The following is a 25,231-nucleotide window of genomic DNA, read 5'->3' as shown; positions in this document are numbered from 1 at the left end:
AGGAAAGTCGTGTGAAGTGCCTTTCCCAAGGGCACAAGATTGGTGTCATGTCAGGACTCGAACCCAGGACCTCTTGATTCCGAGTCAAGCACTCCGCCGCTATGCCATACGACCCCACGTTTATGTTTATTATCCGGACTTTTTTTCAGAACACATGAAACCTGATGCAAACACCTTCTGTAAGAGCTATCGGCCGTGCCCAGACTCATCTTCAGTCGTAATTTGGACCATTTACCTCAATTAAAAAATAAACACCCCTTTGTCCTCAGCACACGAGTCCTGCAGGCACCCCGTAGGTAAACAAAATAGAAACAAAGAAGGAAACGAGAAGTCAATTGTCGCACACAGAAGAGAAAAGAAAACGATTTAGATAATGACAGATTTAGGACCGACCGCCCCTCCCATAATTGTTCTTCACTGTAACAACATGTACACAGACGAGGCAGGGAGCGCAGCCAGATGCTAATGTGGAGTCGTGGTAGAGTGCTCGACTCGGAACCTAGAGGTCCCGGGTTCGATTCCTGACATGCGACCGATCTAGTGCCCTTGGTAAGGCACTTTACACTACTTTCCTCCCTTCGCTCAGGTGAAAATGAGTATTGTATTGTCCCCTGTGTTGGTGGCGGCATTAATATAAGTTGAAAAGACTTGAGTGTGCCGTCACCACGTCTTGTGATTACATGTTGGAAATAATAATTTAAAGAAATGCTAATACACGTACAGCATAATAGACTTTTCTGTTATTTATGTGTTGTAAACACGAATAAAATAGATACATTACCAACCTGGTTATTCTAATTTGTAGAAAAGCTGTTCCTACAACTACAGTCGGAGTCTTTTCCTGACTACTACTTGGTCCTATGTTTCATCTTAGATTCACGGTTACCGTAATTAAAGAAGAGAGAAGACGCTGAACCTGTACATACTTGTATACATTAGCCATCTTAGATGTAGTAAGATAGCGCACACTTGTATCACTGTAATTATATCTATAATTGTGTTCTCACCATAGCCTGTGCCTAGCTTCCAAAAGCATAAACGTACAACAAAGGTCTTTCTTAAACAATATTACAAACCTCTGCGTATGTATAATGTCCTTGGTGTGGCATAGTGTAATAATAAGCGAAAGATTTAACTGGTCATACGAGGCAATTATTTTACCATTTACAATAAAAATATCAAAATGAAAAAAAAAGTTTCTTGAACTCTATGTATTCTATTCTGCAGGACCTCTCACAGTCTATTATGTTCAATGGAAGATATAGAAGATCATAAAATTACGATTTCTAAATGTTTAATCTCCAGCTTGAAGCCATAGATATGTGAAAAATATACGCATTAAGTTATAGATATACTCAGCGATGCTTTAATTACATTCGGTATTATATATTTCTGCCGTCCAATCAGAACCGATGCTGTTCGTGACGTCACAGGGGCGTGGTCTGATATCCTTCAAAGCATGTGGCACCTGTCTTGTCCTCCCATTTGAACAACTCTAGTGCAAACATGCATCACTTCGTGCGCCCGGTAGAGATAATGCCGTACAACGCCAAGACGTCCTCGGGCCTCCAGGCGCCCTCCTCCCGAGAAGGCATGCAGACCATCGCGGTGCCCCGTCCCCAGCTCCCGTACCAGGGCGTGTGCATGTACGACTGCGGCGGCCGGGCCCACCCGCCTCCGCCCGTCCATCTGCCAAGCGACGCTCGCCTCCCACTGTACGCCACAAACCCGTTCTTCTCCACTTCCTACCTGTTTTACCCCCGCTCGTACTTACCGGTGGCACCCGGGGCATCCTTCGGGCCCCTCCCGCACGAGGAGCCGAAGCCCAGTCACAGCTACATCGGTCTCATTGCCATGGCCATCATGAGCTCTAAGGAGAAGAAACTGGTCCTCAGTGACATCTACAAGTACATCTTAGACAACTACCCGTACTTCCGAAACCGCGGGCCCGGCTGGCGAAACTCCATCCGCCACAACCTGTCCTTAAACGACTGTTTCGTCAAGATGGGTCGCAGCGCCAACGGGAAGGGGCACTTCTGGGCCGTCCACCCGGCCAACGTCGACGACTTCGCCCAGGGAGACTTCAGGCGCCGGCGGGCCCAGCGGAAGGTTCGGAAGCACATGGGACTCCTGCCCGAGGACGACGGCAACAGCAGCTCGGGGTCGTCGAACGAGAACAGCGGCGCGGCTAGCCCGTCTCCCCCGCACCTGTGCCCAGACAAGCGTCCCGGCTCCTCACACGACTCCGTGCTGCCGGAAGAACCACGCACAGCGTGCGAGTCGTCATTTCGGCAGACGTCATTATCAAACGACACCTCTTGTCAGGAAAAAGGGCGGGAAAAGATTTCTCCCGACGGTACCTCGGTGAGAAGAAAGTTTGACATGGACAGTCTTCTGCAGCCGGACTCTAAGTAAAGACAGCCCGCGAACAAGCCTGGAACGTGCCGGTAGAATTTAGGGCTGTAAAGCGGACGTCCTCAGTGCAAAAAAGAAGCAATGCGTTAAGACTTTAAAACAAAGACTTTGCCGTGAGAAAGAAGAATAGACATCATCACGTGCTTCTTGTCAAGAAATCGGACACAAGGTAACTGATAAAAAAAACTTACTGGCAAAATAGGTTAGCTAAGGAAGCGAAGGAAAAAAATGCAGTACTATGAAGTGATGGTTTGTAGTTGTTGCCGCTTGTTTCGTAAACTTTGTTGTCATTGTTTGTATGATCTTGATGCAGATCTTTATTCGTGTCATTTATTTCTTGTTTATCAAAGAGAAATCTCTATTTTGACAAGATATAATTTATCGGTTGTCGTTTTGATGTAGTCTCATTTCGTTCATATATGTTACATCAATATTGTTTTGAATTTCTGAAACAAGATACATTGAACCTAATGTTACGCTCGATGTAACATGTGGAACTAATATATGAAGCACTGTATACAGATCGAACAAAAATCTATAAAAAAAGCCAAGATATTGATTATATTCATTTGATATAAATCTATGAAGTCTACAATGTACACATATGTGCACTAGTCTGTATCTGTATGTACTACAATAAAAGCTTTCAGCGTAACCTACTGGCTTTGTTGGAAATCAGTGTCGACTTTTTCCTCAGAAAAGGCTTGTCAAATCTTAGCACTGCTATGAGACTTTTTCGATCCAGTAATTTGAACATCTTGCTACTAGTATACTAGCCTCTACCAGGCTTCGGGAGACGACTGGAAAGAGTAGAAATCGGTCAAATAGATAACATGCCGAGGGAGCTAGAGAGAACATTTTGCCATCTCCCAAAGCCTGGTAGAGGCTACTAGTATACGCCCAGTGAGAGTTTTAAAAAAACAGAGAAATGCTTTTCCTGTTATGATCATGGTATATTTGTTCCGATATGTCGTATACATGTATGTACAGTCATACATGTTTTGATTTTTTTTGGTACAAAGGATTTCAATTTCCAGCCGTTATCTTTAAATTAAAGGTTTACAGTGTTGAGGCAAACGAATCTAACATGACTTGAACAAAATACTAGTAACAACTTTTTATGTCGAACACTACACGTCATTTGCAGTTCCTTACAAGGCCATGTTGATTTGATTATATGAATGACATCCGCGCGCGCATGAATTTTCGGCCGTTCCCGAAAAAAATGTTCAACCATACTGTAAATCGAACAAAACAGTTGAAAAATGAGAAAATATATACCGTACGTTGCAAAATAAAATATTTGAAAACTATACCAATGTCGTAGAAAGCCAAAATCAAACGCAAAAAGACGAAAATGTAAAGTAATGAATTTGAAGGGTAGATTATTCGCCAAACCATATTCTGTGTCATTTGTTCAACCTTCATGCCCACGTAGATTTCATAATGAAAGCAATTTTTTGTCAAAACTTTTTTTATTCGCACGCTCGCATCAGTTTTGGAGTTCCCAGAGGATGTCATCCATATAATCAAATCAACATTGCCTCACAAGGATTAACGTTTCACAGCTGTGGGATGGATTAAAAATGGTCACTAGACTATCTTGAATTCAATAATACTCAATTGAACCTTTTCTGTCTGCCAGAAAATTTCGTACAACTGAAAATAACAGCCATTATTGCAGCTAAAGCCTGTCCAAAAGGATCAAAATGTAACTGTCTTGGAGTGAGAAAAATAGTTAAATTTTCCAGATGTGAAAAATAAAGCTATGAAAGAAATGTGCACATTGTGTATGTGTTGATTGTTTTACATATCTAAGTGAGCTTATTGCCAAATAATATATGACAGAACGTAGTGTTCTCTTTTAAGTATAGATTGTTTTATTGCGAATTCTTGCCCGAGGGCTAATTGCAGGAAGAGAAGAAACATGAAGAAACAGACAATTAGTACACATAGAACTAATGATAACTACTAAAAAAACTCTTAGTAAAAAAATACTGGGTTTGACTTCTTTTTTAAAGGCAGAGGAAGACAAAGGATCCCACTTTTTCTGTAATTTGTGGGTTTTAGAGTAGTTTTCATTTCATTTCCTTTTCTTCTCTTTTAATGGTTACATTTTTTTACACTTTTACTTTGGTCAATCAGTTCGTTCATAAACGCTTTTATGATAGGCTATTAGCGTTACAGTGTTAAAAGAAAAAAGCCATTCTTGGAGCTTAGACCATGTTGATTTGATTATATGGATGACATCCGCGCGCGCATGAATTTTCGGCCGTTTCCAAAAAAAAAAAGTTTTCACCATACTGTAAATCGTACAAAGCAGTTGCAAAATGAGCAAAAATATACCATAAGTTACAAAATTGATAAAAACTATACCAATGTCGTAGAATGCCAAAACCAAACTAAAAAAGACGAAATTGTAAAGAAATGAACTTGAAGACTAGATTATTCGCCAAACCATATTCTGTGCCATTTACTCAACCCTCATGACCACGTAGATTTCATAATGAAAAAAACTTTTTTTTTTGCAAAACTTTTTTTTTATTCGCACGCGCGCATCAGTTTTGGGGCTCCCGGAGGATGTCATCCATATAATCAAATCAACATGGCCTTACAATGGAGGATAGATTTCGATATTCTTTGTGTTAAACGTCTACGTCTACGATGAAGCACTATTACTCTTACTCTACATGTACTTTTAGCGGGTTAACGTAATCAACATCTGTGCACTATGGGGGCAAAGATCGTGACGAGAACACAAAGAACGATGTCATCATCAATCTGTGTGCTGCTGCACTGGGACGCCATTACCGTGACCTTGGGGGATGTGACGTAATGAGATTATCTCGGTGCAGTTATCCACTGGCACGCGGCTGAGCTGAAATTCAAGCCCCTGTCATACATTTATTTTTTTTTTCATCTCTGTTCTTTATTGAGTATCGAATACATGTGTACATAGATGATAAACCGTTACATCATATTTCTGAAACCGGCATATTTCAGAATGGTATACAACTAACAAGGCTGATTTAGAAACTACAGAAAATATGCACATACATTTTTCTTACAAATGCACATAGACTGTCATGAATTTCGATATTGCACATAAATACTGTAACTGTAAAGCAGTTAAACACTATATCAACTAAGATTCAGTTAAATTTAGAGCTAACTAAAGAAGGCATCAAATGTTTCCCAAACACGGAAATTAATGCTGTCAAAAGGACATATTTTCCACTTTACTTTTACTGCATTCCATTATACTGGACACCTTTCTCAGCAATTCAGATAATTTTTGAAACGACAAATAAGTATCAAGTAAACATACTTTTTATTTATTTATTTATTTATTTATTTTTACAAATAAAATCATTAATAAAAAATACAAAACAAAGAAATAAAAACAGTGTGCAGGAGGAGGAAAGAAGCCTGTAAGGCTTGTACAATGTCCCCCTCCTTTAAACTTACTAAATATTAAATCATGAAGATTCATGATGCTAACAAATTATGATTAATGATAAATAAACTAAAGGAAAACTTAAATATAACAAAACAAACATCATATATTAATAATGAAGCCAACAAAATAATAGCTAATGATTAATAAACTAAAAAAAAACTAGATATAACCAAACAATTCTCAGATTTGTTTATAAGCTAAGGCAAAGACATGGAAATAATGTATGCTAGAACACACACAACTGAAACTTTACACAACGAGAAGAGCAAATAAAGAGCAAGTTATAGGTTAGATAAGTTGTTGTTTAGTAGGAAATGTTTTAATATGTTCACTATCGAACTTCGCCAAACCCGTATAATGTATTGTGAATAGCACTTCGGTAGAACGTCTCATATAAGGTCGTATTCGCGTAGATGAGGCTAACATCCCGCCTGTAGTTTCCAAATGCTATGTCGGAAAAGATGTCGTCTGCAACAGGCAAAATTATGATGCAACGTTGACCAAAAATCCAATTAACGTAAACCGAGAAATATCAGCGTGTTAAGCAGGCACAGTACGTTCTGCCGACGTGCTCCCCAAAATAAAAATATAAAAGAACTCGTACTCCCAAATCCAAGTATAGGGTAACGTTAACAGTAAAGGTAAAGGTGCCATAGCCTTTGAGGCCGCATGGGTCTTGAGTTGTTAATCCTCAACAGTATCTATAGGTCAGGGTATAGGAAGGCGGAGTCCATTCTGCTCATTCCACCGCCCTTTTACCTCCTCAACCGAAGTCAGATACCCATTCCTGGGTGGAGAGAGGAAAGTCGTGTAAAGTGCCTCTGCCACGGACACTACTCTCCAAGCAGAGGTTTTGGGGGAATGATCGTTAGCTTTTTGTATATGGCTGTTTTTTTGTCGCTACAACCGAACCACCCACCCACCGACCTTCTCTGGCTAATGGATACTGTCTTGCCACCGAATGGGATCTGCATGGAGGGCAAGGGCACCACATCTTGCCAAGAATACCAAGAATCAAACCCGAGACCTTTCTGCCTCGTGTAGGCCAGCCTAGCTATTCCGTCATTCAATATGCTATATTGTCAATATAAGATGTAAAGTGTCTCTCCCAAAGACACTACATTTTGTCAAGAATACCAGGAATCAAACCCGAGACCTTTCTGTCTCGTGTGCGCCCGCCTAGCCCATTCTGCCATTCAATATGCTACCGGTATTGTCAATATAAGATATACCAATTGAAAAGATGAAGATTCCTCTTCAGAATGACGCTCCCGTGACATTTTTCGCCAGTAAATTAGATTTTCTGCAGAAGATTCGCGAAGTATAAACAATTATCCAAACACGGAAAGCTACTCAGGTTCTTCAGAAATTCTCCCGATATCCAACGTTACTCCACTCACCACACGGGCGCATACCCTGACGGACTCACTCCCTGTGGACAATACTTCTTTGTTTGCCCCTTTTGTGGCAGACGCATTATCCCTTTCTCCTTAACCTAATTACCGATGATGGGAATGATTACTTTTTCCATTCACTCTCGGTGAATAAATGTTTTAACGCGCGATCCCCAAAAGTCCGCCAAACACAAAAAAACGTTTTAGCGTTTAGCTCCGATTTTTAGAAAACAGGCTTTGGTGGAAGGGCCGCGGGGAGCTGGGCACGAGTAGACCGAGAATGGAGCAAAATTTGATTTGGAGAACCACTCTTGGAGTTATTTGTTGTTGAGCTAAAATCATAAGTGATAATTCTTTTTTTCTAGGGGTCGCCTCTCGTGCACTGTGTTCTGTCACAAGTCCTCCAAGCCATGGTAAGGCCACAGCAGGTAATTTTTATGGATAACATGAGCGAGAGAATTGATTTTCGCCTGATTTCGGAAAAAAAGAAGAAAATTTTATGCCCTCTGACTGTGGTTAACATGTCGGAAATGGGCAAAATGTCATGTCTTGCCATGCCGGAACGTGTGTGGCAGTTTAACATGAAAACAGGAGACAAGACAGGCTCTGATTTATTGTTTTGACTTTTACTTTGATGCAGTAATGTATTTCATTCCCTTCATATGTTACCACTGAATAAAACTATGGTTGAAAACTTTCCTTTTTCAAATTTGTTTCATTGTCAAATGGATGTTGTGATAGTTGGCAGTAAAGTTAGCACAATATAGACATCATTTCTTGTTTAACAGGGTTTATGATGTCAAAATTTGAGAATATAGGAATTTTATTTTTTGGGGGGCCACCTTTTTCTCGCCCTCTTGCATTCGACTTGGAGTCTGCGGACGATATCATCCATAAAATTTACGTACTGTGGCCTTAGGATAAGGTCAGGAGCAAGGTTGGCTGTGGTTGGCTGGTGTTCGGTGAGGTCGTCTACTGTTCGGCTGCGACGGCCGAATACTTCAAAATGTTTAAAGCGATTGTGTTTTAACTTCATGATTGGCTGGGGTTTTGGAGTATATAAGTCATCATAAGTGTTCGAGGCGTACATGTTTGGAGGTCAAATTGAACTGAAGTTCAATTCGTATCAAAGGCAGGCGTGGTATTAGGCTGAGGCAGTTTCACCTACCAACACACGACTTGGTTACTGTTTACACGAGTTTCGTACGGCCGGTCCTGGAGTATGCAACACCCCTGTGGCATCCAGGCTTAACGTCCAGTCAACGGAGGAAGCTAGAGAACATCCAAGTGCGGGCAACTAAGATCATCCTCGGCAACACCTTTCACAGTTACTCTGCAGCATGTGAAGCACTACAGCTCCAGAAACTCGAAGACCGACGTGTCTCTCTGTGTCTGAAGTTTGCCCAGAAGCTGTACAAGTCTGAACAGTACAGACATTGGTTTCCTCGACTTCGGGGAGAGATCAGTGGGAGGGAAACAAGACAGAACAAAAAACTAGACCAATTGCCAGCACGCACAGCAAGCACTCTGTAATGTAATCTTGTAATGTACATGCCGTTATATATTTGATTTTAATCTAGTACTTTTAATGAGGTTGGTATTTTAACTTTTAGTGTTGTATTGTAAAATGTAATGATTATATTGTCACAATATGTTTTTATACAATGTACGGGACATGTAATTCAGCCTTCGGGTTGTGAGGTGTTTCAAATAAAACCCGCATTATTATTATTATTATTATTATTATTATTATTATTATTATTATTATTATTATTATTAATTCAGTCAGACTGCTCCCGAACTTCAGCCGAGCTTGATCGTGAATATTATTTTATCTTTTAACGGCTCCACTTGCCTGCGACCTCACCTAGGCCACAGATAGTAAATCCTATGGTTAACATCACCGAGTGCTCTGATTTTCGCCCAATTCGAAATGAAAAGAACACAAGAAAGTTAAGCACTACATAACAAGAAAACACTACACCGTACACGTGAGGATATGTCTCGTGCACTTCACTTGTAGAAGTGACATTTTTGAGGTAGCCATGAGTGAAGTTGAAAAGTAAAATTAGCTCAGTACTTGTAGAAGTATAGATAGGTGGCGCTTTCATGGCAGCCGCAGGTTATGGCAGCTCCGCTAGTTTACCCAGTATCGTGTTGATTGTGGCATGTATCTCCAACAAGAGGGACCGATTTGTGCCGACAACGTGTGCTACTTAGGAGACAACCCAGACAAGCCCGTCTAGTGTCAAGAAATCGCGCCTAGTCGCCAGAAGTCTCCCGACGATTACAAGCACAACGAGCCCTCCCCATCATGGCAACCTTGTACAGGTACTCTAGTCAGTTCTTCCGAAACTGCAAGCGATCCTGTTTACCTCTGACGGCACAACTAAAGGGTCATTTAAAGGAGATGGGAGTACTACGGATGCGTAGTCGGCCTAGGGGAACAAAAGCGGGAAAGAGCATGATTGGGAAGATACAAACAGTTCTAAATAATCGGCCCCAAGCAGAGAGGAATTCAAAGTCTCTGATATGCAAATCACACACCGGGAATTGCATGAACCGATCCCTCAGTCAATCAGCAAGGGAGACCCGCAGTAGAGTACTGAAGTCAATTGTATGTAAAGAATACGCAAAACCTGTTCCATGTCAATCAACTTACCCCATGCCAACATTCATGGTCAGCAACACCAGGTCCCTCCGGAATAAAATGGAAGAATTTCAGTATGTTCTCCAAGAAAACAACATCCAGGTTGCCATCGTATCAGAAACTTGGTTTACCCCAGAACAACCGGAAGAGATGAGCAACATAGACGGGTTCACTCTGTTCTCAAAACCACGACCGATCCAAACTGGCGGCGGAGTAGCGATATATGTCTGTGACAAGTTTTATGCCCGTAAGTTAGAGATCGAGGTTCCCCCTGAACTGGAGTGTACCTGGATATTCACTAGACCACCGCGACTGCCACGTGAGGTCACTGGCCTAGCAGTGTGTGCAGTCTACCTCCCACCTGGGTCACCACATCAAGAGCTGCTACATGATCACCTAGTGGACACTGTTGACCACCTTAGAACAAAGTACGCTGACATCGGGATCTGTATAGGTGGGGATTTCAACAGGATGGATGTGAAACAGCTGTGCACCTGCACCAACATGACGCAAATAGTCAACATTCCAACCCGACAGGATGCCATTCTCGACTTGATAATCACTAACTTGGGCCGTTTCTATAAACCGTGCTCAACTATTGCACCTGTGGGAATGAGTGACCACCGGACAGTGATAGTCACACCAAAACAACACATCCAGTCAAACGTCGTGAGGAAAAAGACAGTACGTCCCATGCCCGACTCTAGAGTACGTTCCTTTGGAACGTGGATAACATCACATGACTGGTCTGAGGTTGCAAGCAAAGAGGGAAGCCAAGCGATGACGACGGCATTTTACAGCACCCTCCATCAGAAGATGGACGAACACTTTCCCACTCGCCGTATCAAACTACACATTAAGGATAAGCCGTGGATGACTCCCGCAATTAAAGCACTCTTGTCCAAACGTCAGAAGGCCTTCGCAGCCGGGAAGACAAATAAGTGGAAAGCCCTGAGAAACAAAACCCAGTCAAGAATCAAGAGAGCTCGTCAGTCCTTCTACAAAATCGTAAGTACAGAATCTTAGGAAACTGGATCCTTCGAACTGGCACGATGAGATTAGATCAATGGCAAACATCGGAAAAACCAGCCCAACGATCAGCGTGGAAGGGATCCCTGTAGAGGACACAAAAGCTACAGCAGACGCCATTAATGTTACACTGAGTAACATAACGAAAGCTTTACCACCATTGGACACCACGTACTTACCTGCCTTCCTCCCCTCACCTATGCCACCTCAGATCAAAGTGTGGGAAATGTACAACAAACTCAGTAACATCCGTGTCCGGAAAGCAGCGGGCCCAGATAACGTCACTGGGCGGCTGACGAAGGAGTTTGCCTGCGAACTAAGTACCCCACTTACCTGGATACTCAACGCATCCTTGGCAGAAGGACGTGTTCCATGGGAGTGGCGAGAAGCCACAGTGATCCCCTTAGCCAAAACAAAACCACCATCAGTAAACGAACTTCGACCAGTTTCACTTACCTCTCTCCTGGCGAAGGTGTGCGAAAGTTTCGTCGCCGAACATATCTTAAAAGACATAACCCCCAACATTGACGCTAAGCAGTTCGGGGGTCTACCTGGGCGGTCAACCACTCACTGCTTAGTGGACATCATGCACCTGCTCTACAAGAACTCCGACCGCACCGGCACCGTGAGTAGCCTGGTCCTGACAGACTATTCCAAAGCGTTCGACCGTGTCGACCACACCATTGCCGTAACACGTCTGTTAGACCTCGGGTGCAGACCAGCTCTCGTACCGTGGTTATGCGACTTCTTGTCCGGGAGACGACAACGGGTTCTGTATCAGGGAACACTCTCCGAATGGGAGGTCTTAACATGCGGTCTTCCCCAAGGAACCGTATTGGCGCCAATTATATTCATTGCTACCATAAACAGTGCAGCTCAAAACTCAGTCTCGCATCATTGGAAGTTCGTCGACGATCTGAACTTGATAGAGACAAAACAGATTCAAGACCAGTCGTCACTGCAGCGAGACCTCAGCGATCTGGAAAGTTGGACGGAAGAGAGTAAAATGAAACTTCACCCGAAAAAATGTAAGGTGATGCACTTCTGTTTCACCAGAATCCCACCCACACTACCGTCCGTACAGATCGATGGTCACGTACTCCAGACCGTTCAGATCGCAAAACTGCTAGGAGTGTGGATACAGACAGACTTAAAATGGGACACACAAGTCAACCATATGTCTACACAAGGTAGCAAGCGTCTGTTCATCTTAAAGCGCCTAAAACATTTCAACCTACCGACGACCGACATGACTACAGTGTACACTACATACGTGAGGCCGGTACTAGAGTACGCAGCCCCGGTGTGGAGCTCAGGACTTACAAACAAACAGTCATCGCAGATCGAATCCATCCAAAGGAGGGCATGCAGGATTATCCTGGGGAGAAGGTACACCAGCTACGCAGACGCCTGTGCACAGCTTGGTCTTCAACCATTGAGAACAAGACGGGAACAGCTGTGCCTCCGCTTCGGGAAGAAACTGTTGAACAGTGCGCTCTTTAGAAACTTGCTCCCCCCTCCCGTGGGCAGACAAGTAACAGGCACACAAGACATTGTAACGATCTGGACACAATCAGAACTAGAACTGAAAGATTTAGAAACAGTAGCATACCTTTCCTTGTAAGACTACTGAACAAGAACAACAATCTGTCATGACACGGTATATGCTATTGTAAATACTTTTAACAATTTTGATGTTTTTAACCGCTTGACTATGATCGCCACCTATTGTAAATACTTTTAATAATTACTGTTTTTAACTGTCTTTAATAATCGCTTTTAATATTTGTGCCAACCGTTTTTAACAATTTGTAATGCGGCAGATCAATTCAGGGCCCTACGGGGACCCTGCTACTCTGTACAGCATAGTATGAAAGAAATAAACCAGTATTATTATAGAACTGACACATGTAGACACCGGTGAATACGCCAAGATAATATTTATTGTTTCAGCAGATCTAGAATTATAGATGACAGTTTATTTTTCAGCTGAATAGTGTCTACTTCATATATATGGGTTTCATATTCAAAGAACATTTCGCAGCCCGAAGGCTGAATTACATGCCCCGTACATTAGGTAAGGGTAAAACAACTTGTAACACATTATTCATTAACTCTAATGTACCAGTGGTTAAAATAACAAATAGTTCCGTTAAAAGAACTAATTAAAATGACCATATAACGACAAGTAGTAGCGTTACAATATAGTACTGTATAACGTTACAAAACAGTAAATCATTTTAGTTAACCGTTCCGGTTACATAGTGCTGTTTTTAAAATAGCAAAGCTTCTCTAACCTCAGTCTACATTTCTTGAATATATATCAGCCGAAAGCATCAAATCGATCCAAACGATCGTAACCAACATGCAACATACTAGTATCTGGAAACTGTAATGTACAGACGAAGTCGCAAGGTGGCTCTGTTTCATGCATTGAGTTAATTTCAGGTTGCGGGTTAGTAAGGAATGTATAGGTGGCGCTGTTGTGAAATAGTCTAGAGCTTCAGATGAGAGTAATACTGACACGATTCAAACCATTTTTACCTCCGGGGGAGGAGACATCCTTCCGCGGAAGGGTTTTGTGAGAGATTTAGATTTTCATGTTCGCAGCTGTTTCTCGCGTTTGGGTGGACGGATTCTTTTGGGACTCGGTATATGTTTTGCTATTGGGCTGTAGATGATGCACGTTCTTTTGTTTTTATTGTATATGTGTTTTCGGGCGTAAAAATGGTGCCTTTTGGTGGCCCCAGAACACCCCTTTGAGTGTGAAAATGGTCGCGACCGTTGACCTTTGGCGTGTATTAGGTATTTACGGTCTGGTCCATGAAGCTGACCCCTCGCACAGAGGGGTGTCCGGTCTTGATAAATACTTTGTTAACATAACAAACAACATATAAAAATATACAATAAAAATCCCGGAGGTATAAAATCTCAGATTTTACTTGTCTTTAAGCTGCATTATGTAACATTAGGACGATACAAAAAGTGAATGTTCTGGTCATTTCTCAGCTCCATTTCTTACACAGTATCTACGAAGTATCTCGCATTGCAAGAAAAGTGCCAGTCAAGGAATAGAGATGCCAAAATATGACGCCTTATAATTGCGAGTGTGTTTGTAAGTTGGAAACCCAGCTGTCAATGATGTTTGTTTGCATTCTGATAGTTTCTGCCACAAACTGAGCTCCAGTGTTGGCTGTTTTAGCTCCAATAAAAAATGTCAGAAATGTAAGATAATGACACAAATATGTCGAAACCTGGGAGTAAATTAGAATCACGCGAATTTTTTCAACTAAAATATTTCAACTTTTCACTTTTGTGCATAAATTTTACATAATGCCCCTTTAATACAGACATTTTTACAATATACATGTATATGAAAACATGACTTACAATTACTTCCCTTCAGGGCAAATCTTCAAACTACTAAACATGTCTTTGATTTTGACATTGCAGTTAACACATCCTTAAAATTCCCTTTCTAGGGTTTCCCACAGTTAATCACTATCTGACTTCTAAAGCAAACAGTTGTCCACTTGAAATGACTTCAAATTTCCTTTCCTTCAAATGTTGGTGTCCTCACAATCAGCTGTCATGTTGACTGGGGGTGCGGCCTTCCGGGTTTCCTGTGGAGAGGTAAATTGAATCAATTAATTCCTGTAAGTCTGTATCGTCCCTCGTCCTGGTTGAGCGATGGTTTTGAGCTCTGTTGGAGATCGTATATTAATTCCTTTAATTGAGCAATGAGGACGGCAGCTATTTTCCATTTTCTTATCGACATTTAAAAATACTCTTCCGGTACTGATAGTCGATTATGTCAGAATATCTCTAAATATCCAAAAGCGCTTGAGCTACAATTTACTGAAATGTAAATAGTTCCTTCCTTGCTTGTGTCCCTATGACGTCATGTGAAACCTTCCATCCACTCACCTCGGATTGGCGCTTATCCCAAAGCACCTCAACCCCCATGATGCACAGCGCCAATATGGCAGCCACCAGCCACCAGGAGCGCGACGAAGAGCGGCAGCACGTCTAGGAGGCCCATCGGGTGATACTGAAAAGCCGGCTGTTTAGTAGCGCTAGCGGGAGGGTTGGCGGGACACTGCCCTTCCAGAACCCCGGTCCATTTCTGATACAACTCGTGGAGGGTGCCGTCTTCCTTCAGCCGCAAGATGGCGTCGTTCAGCTGCCCTTTCAGCGGAGAACCCTTCTGCACCCCGATACCAACAGCCCGCCTTCCCGCCAAGCCTTGCTCGTTGTGAGTGTACATCAGATCGCAGGGTTTCTGGTTGCTATGGAAACGGGCGGTAGTGGACTGGCAGATGAGAGGGTTGTCGCCAAGACGCACCTGTTTCAGTCCTTCCTTCACGCTGGTCACCTTAACGGCCCTGTCGTAGATACGTCGGTAGGAGGCGACTTGGGAGTCTTTGAAGAAAATCTCGCCAGGCGATCCAGAAATGAGAGCAGGGCGGAACCCGCCTGCTGCCGCCAGATCATTGAACGACTTGACGGGGGGCATGGAAAAACTGACCGGGCTGGCGAGGAAGAACCCTGCGATGGCGCCCGTGACCAGGATGAGCGTCCAGACGATGAAGCCGAACCAGAAGACGAAGAGAAAGCGTCCGGACACGGATCGGGGCGAGTAGTCCACCCCCTGCCAGCTCATCGCGCTGTAGCAGATCCACAGGCTGTGCCCGAAGGTAGACAGTCGGCTCGCCTCGCCGACCTCTGCCGAGTACGCCCGATTCTCGTACGGACTGAGCCGAATGATGACGAACATGACGATGCCGACCAGGAGAAACGACATGGCGACTATAAACCATAATTCACTGGACATGATGCCATAATCAGAATGCCACCAGCGCGCGTAATTTATCTGAAAATAAGAAACAAAGCATCAAGAAAAGGCAAATGTAGGAGTCAATAAAACAGTATCATTTAAACATCATACAACAAATTGAGGTATTGTTTTTGGTCCGTATTTTCGCATATTTTGGGCCATGGGGTAAGCATAACTTAAGAAGGCCTGTATGGATTGGAAATTTGGAATGATAGTTGATATGTGGGTAAGCCTTGGGAATACGAAGGTCAAGTTCAATTAAGGACCTCAGGGCGGCTGTCCTTGGTACTGCAGCATAACTTCCGGGACGGGCAAGCCGACCGGTGGCTGTCCTTGGTACTGCAGCATAACTTACAGGACTTTTGTCTGGGACATTATGTGGTCTTAATAGGTTTGATGTCAAGAAAAACTGGTATAGCTTTGGCCCCTAGCAACCGGTTTCGAAACTTCAGAGGCGTTTTGAAAGAATAGTGTGTACAGTAAAAATGACATGAGCCCCCTACCTCAGGTTTTTTCACCAGTATCTCCAGATGTTCCTCCAGGAGCGGTTTGCTGAAGTCGACGTATTTCTCTCTCTCCATTGTGATGAACAGTCCCATGGCCATGTCAATTTCCTGGAATGAAATGAAGAAGTTTTAAAACTCTACACGGAAAATGTCCGTCTCGTAAACGGTCGTCCCTTTTAGAATGGTCCTCGCCATTTCGATGCCATATGGCTGACCGGTTTATGCCATTTCCAATCGTAGCATACCTTTTTTGAGGTAAAAAAATATACTTTTAAAAAGCAACATTCGAACTTTCACATGTAAGGGAGGATCATGAAAAAATAGTTGAGGTGTTATTTAAAAAAATAAAAGCTTAAAGCACAAGCTCAGATTCGAAACGGGTCCAAGAACCCTAACCTACGCCACTGCAAACATCACAGTGTGGATGGACCGTGCTGACACATTTATGGATTTTTATGTAGATACCTATGGGGTCATGAGTTGATGTTGCGCAACAGTAACTCGCAACAGTGATGTACAAGTGGACTTCTATCACGTGGTGAGCACGGGCGGGGCACGACCTGTCTTAGCCAATCACAGTGTAAGCTTGATCCGCCCTGACCAATCGCAGTGCAGATCTACACGTGCTCCTAAATTTGCCGCGTCTTTCAGAATTTCTCGGCTCACTCGAACGAACTACGGCGGTAGCGACCGGTCAGAAAAAAAAATTAGATAGCCGTCCTGTGATACTAGTATGGCATTGACCGCTTCAAAAGCTAAGGTGACGACCGTTTACGAGACGGACATTGGCGGAGTCGCGTACTAGTATTACGCAACTGGCTTTCCGGGTGAGCCGGCTGCAGTTCAGTTGGGGGCGATTCCATAGTGTACGTCACAAGCAGATACGCCGACAGATTGTTTTTCTAGATACGTTGTAGTTAACGTTTGTATCTTCGATTCAAACATGTTCAATTTTCACATGTGTGAAGTGCACTTTATTAGAAATTTTATCGCGTCTTAGGGTCCGTAACTATAGATCTAGAATTCTTCATAGGGCAAAAACTGTAGCCTGGGTGCCATCCTATCTGTATGCCGGGGCATCCATACAACTCGCTCCTATTTGTATGCCCCGGCATACGAATAGGATAGTACCAAGGCTGAGGCCCCAGAGCCGAGGAGCTGACTTGTGTGAAAGCCCTGGAAATAGTCTGACACCCAGGCTACAAAAAACTGTTCTCTGTTACCTTATTGATGAGCTGACTCATCATCCCAGTCCAGCCGCCGTCAACCTTCATCCCGTACCGACCGTCATCTGGGGACTGGACCGGTCCAGGAGAAACAAAAATGAAGACGTTTATTGTATAGTTTGCCACACAGCTGCGCTAAGCACAAGTCATATGTTTATTCATGTACATTAGACCTATAGAAATTAGTATATTTTCTTTACACTAAGTACATTCAGCCTCCTCTCACTTCTAGGTAAGTGTATAAATGCAGGAGGATGCAAGAATACGTTAAATAATGTTAATAAGAATATAAATTTGTCTTTACTACATAATGTGATATCTATTCAAGTATCTGGGGAGGAAATTTACTTATGACTGAACTAAAGTCTTACATTTATTGTAGACTTGGTCTCACCATTTAAGCACAAATCACAACAATAACAACAACAAAAACATTAACGACCTAGTTTATGCTTAGTAGTTTTAGCTAGGCATAGCTTAGGTTGAATTATAATCAATAAGGGGTTTACTTTACTATGTATTTATCTTGGTACTAGAGAATTATGTTTTCTGCAGAATTAAACAAGAATATTTCCAACACTACCATATTCAGTACAGCTTTTATATGGTGAATTCTGTACAGCGGTGGGGCGTAGCGGCAGAGTGCTCGACTCGGAACCAATAAGTCCCGGGTTCGAGTCCTGACATGCCACCGATCTTGTGCCCTTGGGAAAGGCACTTTACACGGCTTTCCTCACTTAACTTATGACAATTGAAAATAAATATTGGCTTGTCCTGTATTCGTCCTCTACGTTGGTGGCGGCATAAAATAAGTTGATATAAATTATAACTTGAGTGTGCTGTCACCATGTTTAGTCAAGAAATGTTGGAACATATATATTTATATAAAAGAATTTTGTACCTTAACGCGGAAGTTGAGCCCGGTAAGTTTGGAGAGTTCATCAAGAACGTCTTGGTCGAACCCTTCATAGGAGCCGTCTTCGTTCTTCTTCAGGTAAACATCAGACTAAAGACACGGGATTTAGTCAGTCTACCGGCCTTTAGCCATACACGTAAGTCTTAAACATAGCCTCTTTAACAGATTCTACAACTCAACTGGATTTTTTTAGGGGAGGGGGTGTAAAATGATTTTTTTCCTCTTCGGGCATATGACTCCTGTTCAAGTGTTCATTGCCGGCTTAGCCTCTGTGTATGACCTAGGTACGAATAGAAGTGATGTAATTTCAAATTCTAGAATTGAAAATTTAAACTCCCTAGAGTGATTATTGATTATCTCTATTAATATTAATGCTACACATATATTTGACACCGTATAAAGCTGCCCCTAAATAGATCTCTATATTTACCAGAACTTCATAAAACAGTGTGTTTCAGTGATATACTGCACTAGAGATCTCTCACTCATACACACTGTTTTATGAAGTTGCGGATACATGCTAGTGGACATGATAGCGATAACTGAATCAGAGAGAGGAAATCAAAACACCACCTCTACAGCGCCAACAATGACCGTCTTGGAACCAACGGAGTCTGGAAAAAAGAAAAGGAATTGAAGACTTATTAATGCTGAATGAACCTTTATTGTACACACATACACACTGGGTTAAGTACAGGTCACAACAAAAGGATGGAATATAGATAACGTTAGTTAAGTAGCTACAATTAAGTAATTAAGTAAATTCGGTTTCTTTTCGTTTCTTAGTAATGGAAGAAAATATAATATAATATTAAATCAGCGTTTTACAATCTGTGAGTTAATAAACAAAAAAATACCCATATGTACAAGCACAAGTCTCAGCATGTAAGGTCGATTCGTTTTTTCACCACGTGCACGTTTCGTTAATAGTTCCCCTGGCTATGACAGATATTGAACTAAGCGACGTTAGCCTTCCAAATATCCCAGCCTCAGAGCACCAGTATCCAGCCGAGAGACTTGCAATGGATAACAATGCTTATGGTGAACCGTAATTGAATAAGGTCATGATTTCATTATATGGATGACATCCTCTGGGAACCCCAAAACTGATGCGAGCGTGCGAATAAATAAAGTTTGGCAAAAAAAAGTTGCCTTAAACGTGGTCATGAAGGTTTTACAAATGCCATGAAGTATAGTAGAGTCAATTCCGCGTCACCGAGTGGGTTGTTATTGTCATTATTTAGAAATGTTTTGAATTCTTTGTAATTGTTTGTCTAAGAAATTTCATAATTTGGAAATATTTTGAACATCTTGTCAATATTCTAAATAATTCCCTGGTTTTCTAAAACGTTTGAAATATTCCTGATGTGGATTATGACATTTCCAATAGTTTCTAAATATTTCTAACAGCACTCTACCTATTTTTTACCATTATTTCGAATTATTTCTAACATTTTGTAAATAGGTCAGTGGGATGGGAAGGAAGTAATTCACACATCCCTGTGGAGTACAGGGTAGACTGCCTGGGTGTCAGGCATTGATGCCTTACAACAAAAGAGCCACCAGTGTCCAGCAGTGAAATCTAAAAATATACAGAGGAAGACAGAAGAGTAGGATTAGCACCTACTTTTATGGGGGCAATTACCCACATCTACCATTTGGTTATTTGTTTGAAATAGTTCTAAATATTTCGAATTGTGAAAGAAACACATGGGTAGTTCAAATTTATTCTAAAGAAAGAGATCTTTGTACAGTCACATTCAAAATGTTTCAGAAATATATGAATGAATTCAAATATATTCAAATTTTCATTTTCAAATTTTTGAAAAATTTAGGACTTTTGTTACTGGGGTATTCTTTTCTTCTAAATAATTCAAACGTATTAGAAACATGGAGAAAAAACCCACTCGGTGACGCGGAATGGACTCTATGACGAATAATTTACTCAAATTCATTTCTTTATATTTTCATCTTTTTCGTTTGATTTTGGCCACCTACGACATTGGTATCGTTTTACGATTTTTTAATGCAACCTACGGTATTTATTTTCTTATTTTGCAACTGTTTTGTACTATTTACCAATTTTTTATTGGCTGAAAACCTTCCTTTTTTGGAAATGGTCGACAATTCATGCGCGCGTGGATGTCATCCATATTACCGAATTAACATGGCCTAAGTGGCGACCATGACTGAATTGTTCAGCCAGTATCGACGGAGCACAGCAGGTTCGCAACGACGCATCGCACATCATTACATAAACATTCATATCTAACTCGAACCATTCGTAGTATCTAATGAACAGCCCCTTAAACCACCTTGTTCAAGGTCGAGACGTACAACTTTCAGTCTGTATTCTGTATTACTCCGCGTGTATACAAAATAGTTCGACCAAAAATGACCAATAACTCTCCCTCCTCCAAGGAGCTTTAAATGTTGATTTTTGACCTCCTTGTTTCCATTGACACTTACTTTTCTTTCAAACATCTGAGATAGGAGCGTGCAATTAATTGTTCATTGCTGACTGGAGTAGTTAGAATGTGAGAGGTCAGATGTGCATGCATAATGTAGGCTTTGTTGTGCTGAGTGCAGCGTTGAGGGCCTCTTGTGGGTTAGTTCCTACCTCAAGTTATACAAGCCATATAAAACACCGTTATGACATCCAATGCAGTTTCAGGGCGGCAGAACGAAATTTAAATTTTCAAAGTCAATTTTCTGGTCAATCCTATGGCCTTAAGCATACTGATATCTATCGAAATGCGATACCGATGTTACAGCTTGCTTTGCATCTTAGGGTGGTTCTGGCTACATGTACATATGAGCGGTACCCCCAAAAGACTCGACTGATATTTAGCTTGCTGTTTCAAATGCTTCAAGCTATTATGAAATAATGACGAAATGGCGACCTTGTGCTAAAACATGTCAGTAAATGTCAGTCATTTACTCGATCATCCATAATATTTGTTTTTATATTTTGCCTCCCTGAAATTGCATTGATTGCCTTTAAATGGATAGATTTTGGAGAAAATCCCTTCACGTAATAATTAATAAATGGCAGATCGATGTTCTTCCCATGTGAAGGGAATAGACATTTCTATGAAGACAATACTCGTTTATGAGATATGCGTACATATCTAGCTCCTGTATATCATGATCAAGAGGAGCTGAACACAAACTTGGGGGCCTGCATGGGGGGGGGGGGCAGTCCCGACAACGCTCTGCGCTAAATTTTGAGATCTCTCGATTACGCTTTACGATAAATTCCAAGTGGCTACAACGCATTACGTGGCATTAAAGTGGCGAATATACTCTACGCAAAATGCGCCAATTACGCTCTACGTTGAATTAGAGCGGTCCGTCTACGCTACGTAGAATCAAAACGGCCGATTACGCTCTACGGAAAAGGGCATGCGGGCCCCCAAACATGTAAAACGTCAAACATGGAGGGTTGTATGCAGCAGAGGACGTTGGCTGCGAAGAGAGAGATCAGCCGGCCCACCCAAAAACAAATGGTTGCGTTCAGATTCCCCAAACCGTATAGTAGAGCAACCGTCTCACTAGCATGTGGTGTGGTCTGCCAAAAAAAAATCTTACTCTGTATGACTGTAGACAGATGTTTACCTGGGCTGTCACAGGTATAAAGGCAGTAGAGCGACTCTGGCTTCTAAGAAGAAACATACTTGGATGGACTTCCTGAATTGAAGCGTTCAGAGACTTCAGACAGTAAAATGCACAAAGAAAGCAAGACATGTAGTTTACCTGTTGGGTTGGCATCTTGTGCAGAAACAGAAGTGATCGCCAAGAGAGCCGAAGCGACTAGAGGAAACACCGCCCAAGCCATGCCGCCTGACGGTGTAGAATCCAAACTGTAAAGTACTTTGTATGCGTCTCACTCACGGGATCAAGAACGGGGGCGCGAACTCTCAAAAATAATGGGGGACGAAAATAAAGGCCAAACTTTCATTCCCATTCGTCCACATGACAGGACAATAACGAAAACTAGTTCTGGGAACACATATGCATGCCTTCGCCAAGTAAAAGCGGCCATGTTGATTTGATTATATGGATGACATCCGCGCGCGCATGAATTTTCGGCCGTTTCAAAAAAATGTTTTCAACCATACTGTAAATCGGATAGTACAAAACAGTTGCAAACTGAGCAATATATACCGTAAGTTGCAAAAAAATATATTTCCAAACCACACCAATATCGTAAAATGACAAAATCAAACGAAAAAGACGAAAATGTAAAGAATGAATTTGAAGAGTAAATAATTCGCCATACCATACTCTTTGTCATTTGTTCAACCTTCATGACCACGTAGATTTCATGATGAAAGCAACTTTTTCAGCCAAACTTTTTTTTATTCGCACGCTCGCTTCAGTTTTGGGGTTCCCAGTGGATGCCATCCATATAATCAAAATCAAAATGGCCTCATTATAAAACGCCTTCCTATATCATCAACAACTGTTACTGTAGGTTACTTTGTATGCGCCTCACTCACGGGAGCAGGAATAGGGGCACGAACTAATTATGCCACATCAAGCAATTTTATGGATGACATCAGTGCACCTTGTTTTCAGGACTGGGTAATCATTGGCAGTACAGCAACGCTTCCTAACAGGTGGAGTTTGAACTGCAGCCCCCTTGATGGCGAGATGTTACTCATGTTAAGTCGGACTCCGTCCATGCCCAGGGGATGTGGGGGAGGGGAAGGGGCAGATGGAAGCCCCAGGGCTGGGGGACCGACCCGGGGCAGCCCCAGGAGGAGAACATAATGGACCATGTACCCACCCGCACCCTCTTGTCAAGCGACAATGTCATGAGCAATACCTGGGACAAAAGGACGGATGTTGGCAGAAGAGCGCAGCCCATCCGTGTCCTTGTTATACGACAGGTGGCAGGTACGCGAGGGCGTGTCTTTATAATATATAAACCAACTGTCCATCTATCTATCTATCTATCTACCCTCTCCTCTCTCTCTCTCTCTATATATATATATATATGGCCAAGATATCTATATGTGTGTGTGTGTGTGTTTGTGTGTGTGTGTGTGTGTGTGTGTGTGTGTGTGTGTGTGTGTGTGTGAGTGTGTTTGTGTGCGTGTGAAATATCAAAAGATCCATTCATAACTTCCTGAGTTGACCTCCATACCCACACCAAATTTAAGCTGCTCCACCAAGCTCAAACCGAAAACATATCATCTGACAAAGGCAATAGACAGCACATGCTGAATGATGTTCATTTATTTGATTTGCTTTATTCTTACACATATGAATCGATGTATTGTTCTCCATAAAATCCGCTGACAGCTCTTGTATAGGTATAATGATTGAGCTACAGCTTCACGATTAACAGTGGGATGTGTTTCACTCACGTGACTATGACGTAAGTATCGTCCGCCATGTTGGATGGTTAAAACCAGTATTAAAGATGTGGCCGGGAAACGCTGAGTCTGTGGATGTAACTACAGTCACTTATAGTAAAACGTTGTGAACTTTATTCCAACACACAATTTACGGACAGATCAAATTTCCAGCGACCACTGTCGCCTTCATCAGTATAATTAATGACCACACTGCACGAGGCATAATACACGTGTAGTTGACTCTTGATTATTCAACATGGCGGACAATACCTACGCCCTAATCACGTGAGTGCAAAGACCCTATAATTATGACAGTCACCTCACCGTGAGGCAGTGTCCTTACTCTCCAATCAGAGGTTTGGGTTTTGGGTTATTTTTGGCGTGTTTTTAGACTTTTTTATCGTTTTTTTTTCACTGAATTTTTCTTTCACTCAAGAAAAATTCCCATTAAAAATTCCAGTGTAAAAAGAAGCCCCGATTAAGAAAAGGCTAAAAACACGCCCGAAAATAACCCAAAACCCAAACCTCTGCTTGGAGAGTAGTGTCCTTACGACTACTCATATTAGTCAAGTAGAACATCGACTTCATAGCATCTTATAGCTCCATCGATAATTTGATACGCCAAACGATAGTCAATAGTTTGGAAGCATCTTTGGCGTTTTTTTAGGTCATGGTTCTTCCAACTGGTCCCACGCTGGTTCCAACTGGTCCCAACTGGTCACTCCCACGACCAGACGGTCCGCCGGCTACATGGAGGATCTCGCTCAAACGTTTGTGTCGTCATCACGCTGCCCGGCTGATTTCCCCGACGATGCTGCATCAGGCTGCTGAGGTGACAGGGGGAAAGGTAAAATCATAGCATCTTCAGAACAAAAGATACAAAAACTGAAAATGCTGCTTCAGTACCAAGGAGAGCCCCGGCCCTACAGGGGGCCCAAAATCTCCAGATGTGAGGCCACTCTATCCATGCACCAAATATCATTAATAATTTCCATTCTGGATGCAACAGGGCACAACAATTTAGAAAATTAAGCTAACATTGCACACTTTTCTTCTCAAAACTACGACGTACGGCGGTATCATTGCGACCGAAAAAAAAAAACAAAACAAACGACAAGCATGTATGTGCATTGTATAATGTATGTGACCTTCAGATATTCCCCAAGCAGATGCTTGAAATATCGTGGCGTTTTCTATCATGGAACGTGCGAGAGATTTAGACAGCCAGGATCTTGATCTTTTCACCCACCATCTGCTTCAAGACTATCCATGTCCTTATCTTAAACCTTAAGAAGCACCGTGTATTCAACGGATGATGAAAACATTGCAACGATCTTTTCTACAGGTACTTTCGTGATGACCATATAATATTTACACAATATTCATCATCAATACACATACAAATAAAGAGAGGGACACAAAAATCTCACTA

The 25,231-nt window shown here is 42.1% G+C and overlaps 1 protein-coding gene and 1 pseudogene across 1 annotated transcript; one reads left to right on the top strand and one right to left on the bottom strand.

Annotated features, from left to right (window-relative positions):
* Positions 1-1,499: 1,499 nt before the first annotated feature.
* On the top strand, positions 1,500-2,415 carry LOC109462470 (fork head domain-containing protein FD4-like). The gene has a single exon (XM_019759021.1). It carries the CDS (start codon positions 1,507-1,509, stop codon positions 2,413-2,415), a length of 909 nt encoding a protein of 302 aa, XP_019614580.1. The 5' UTR covers positions 1,500-1,506.
* A 2,715-nt stretch (positions 2,416-5,130) lies between these two features.
* LOC109462460 lies at positions 5,131-17,585 on the bottom strand (annotated as a pseudogene).
* Positions 17,586-25,231: the final 7,646 nt, after the last annotated feature.

Source organism: Branchiostoma belcheri, unplaced genomic scaffold (assembly GCF_001625305.1).
Source record: "Branchiostoma belcheri isolate BF01 breed outbred unplaced genomic scaffold, Haploidv18h27 scaffold117, whole genome shotgun sequence".
Classification (NCBI taxonomy): domain Eukaryota; kingdom Metazoa; phylum Chordata; class Leptocardii; order Amphioxiformes; family Branchiostomatidae; genus Branchiostoma; species Branchiostoma belcheri.
The sequence above is the reverse complement of the archived record's forward strand: the minus strand, read 5'-3'. Positions and strand labels throughout refer to the sequence as shown.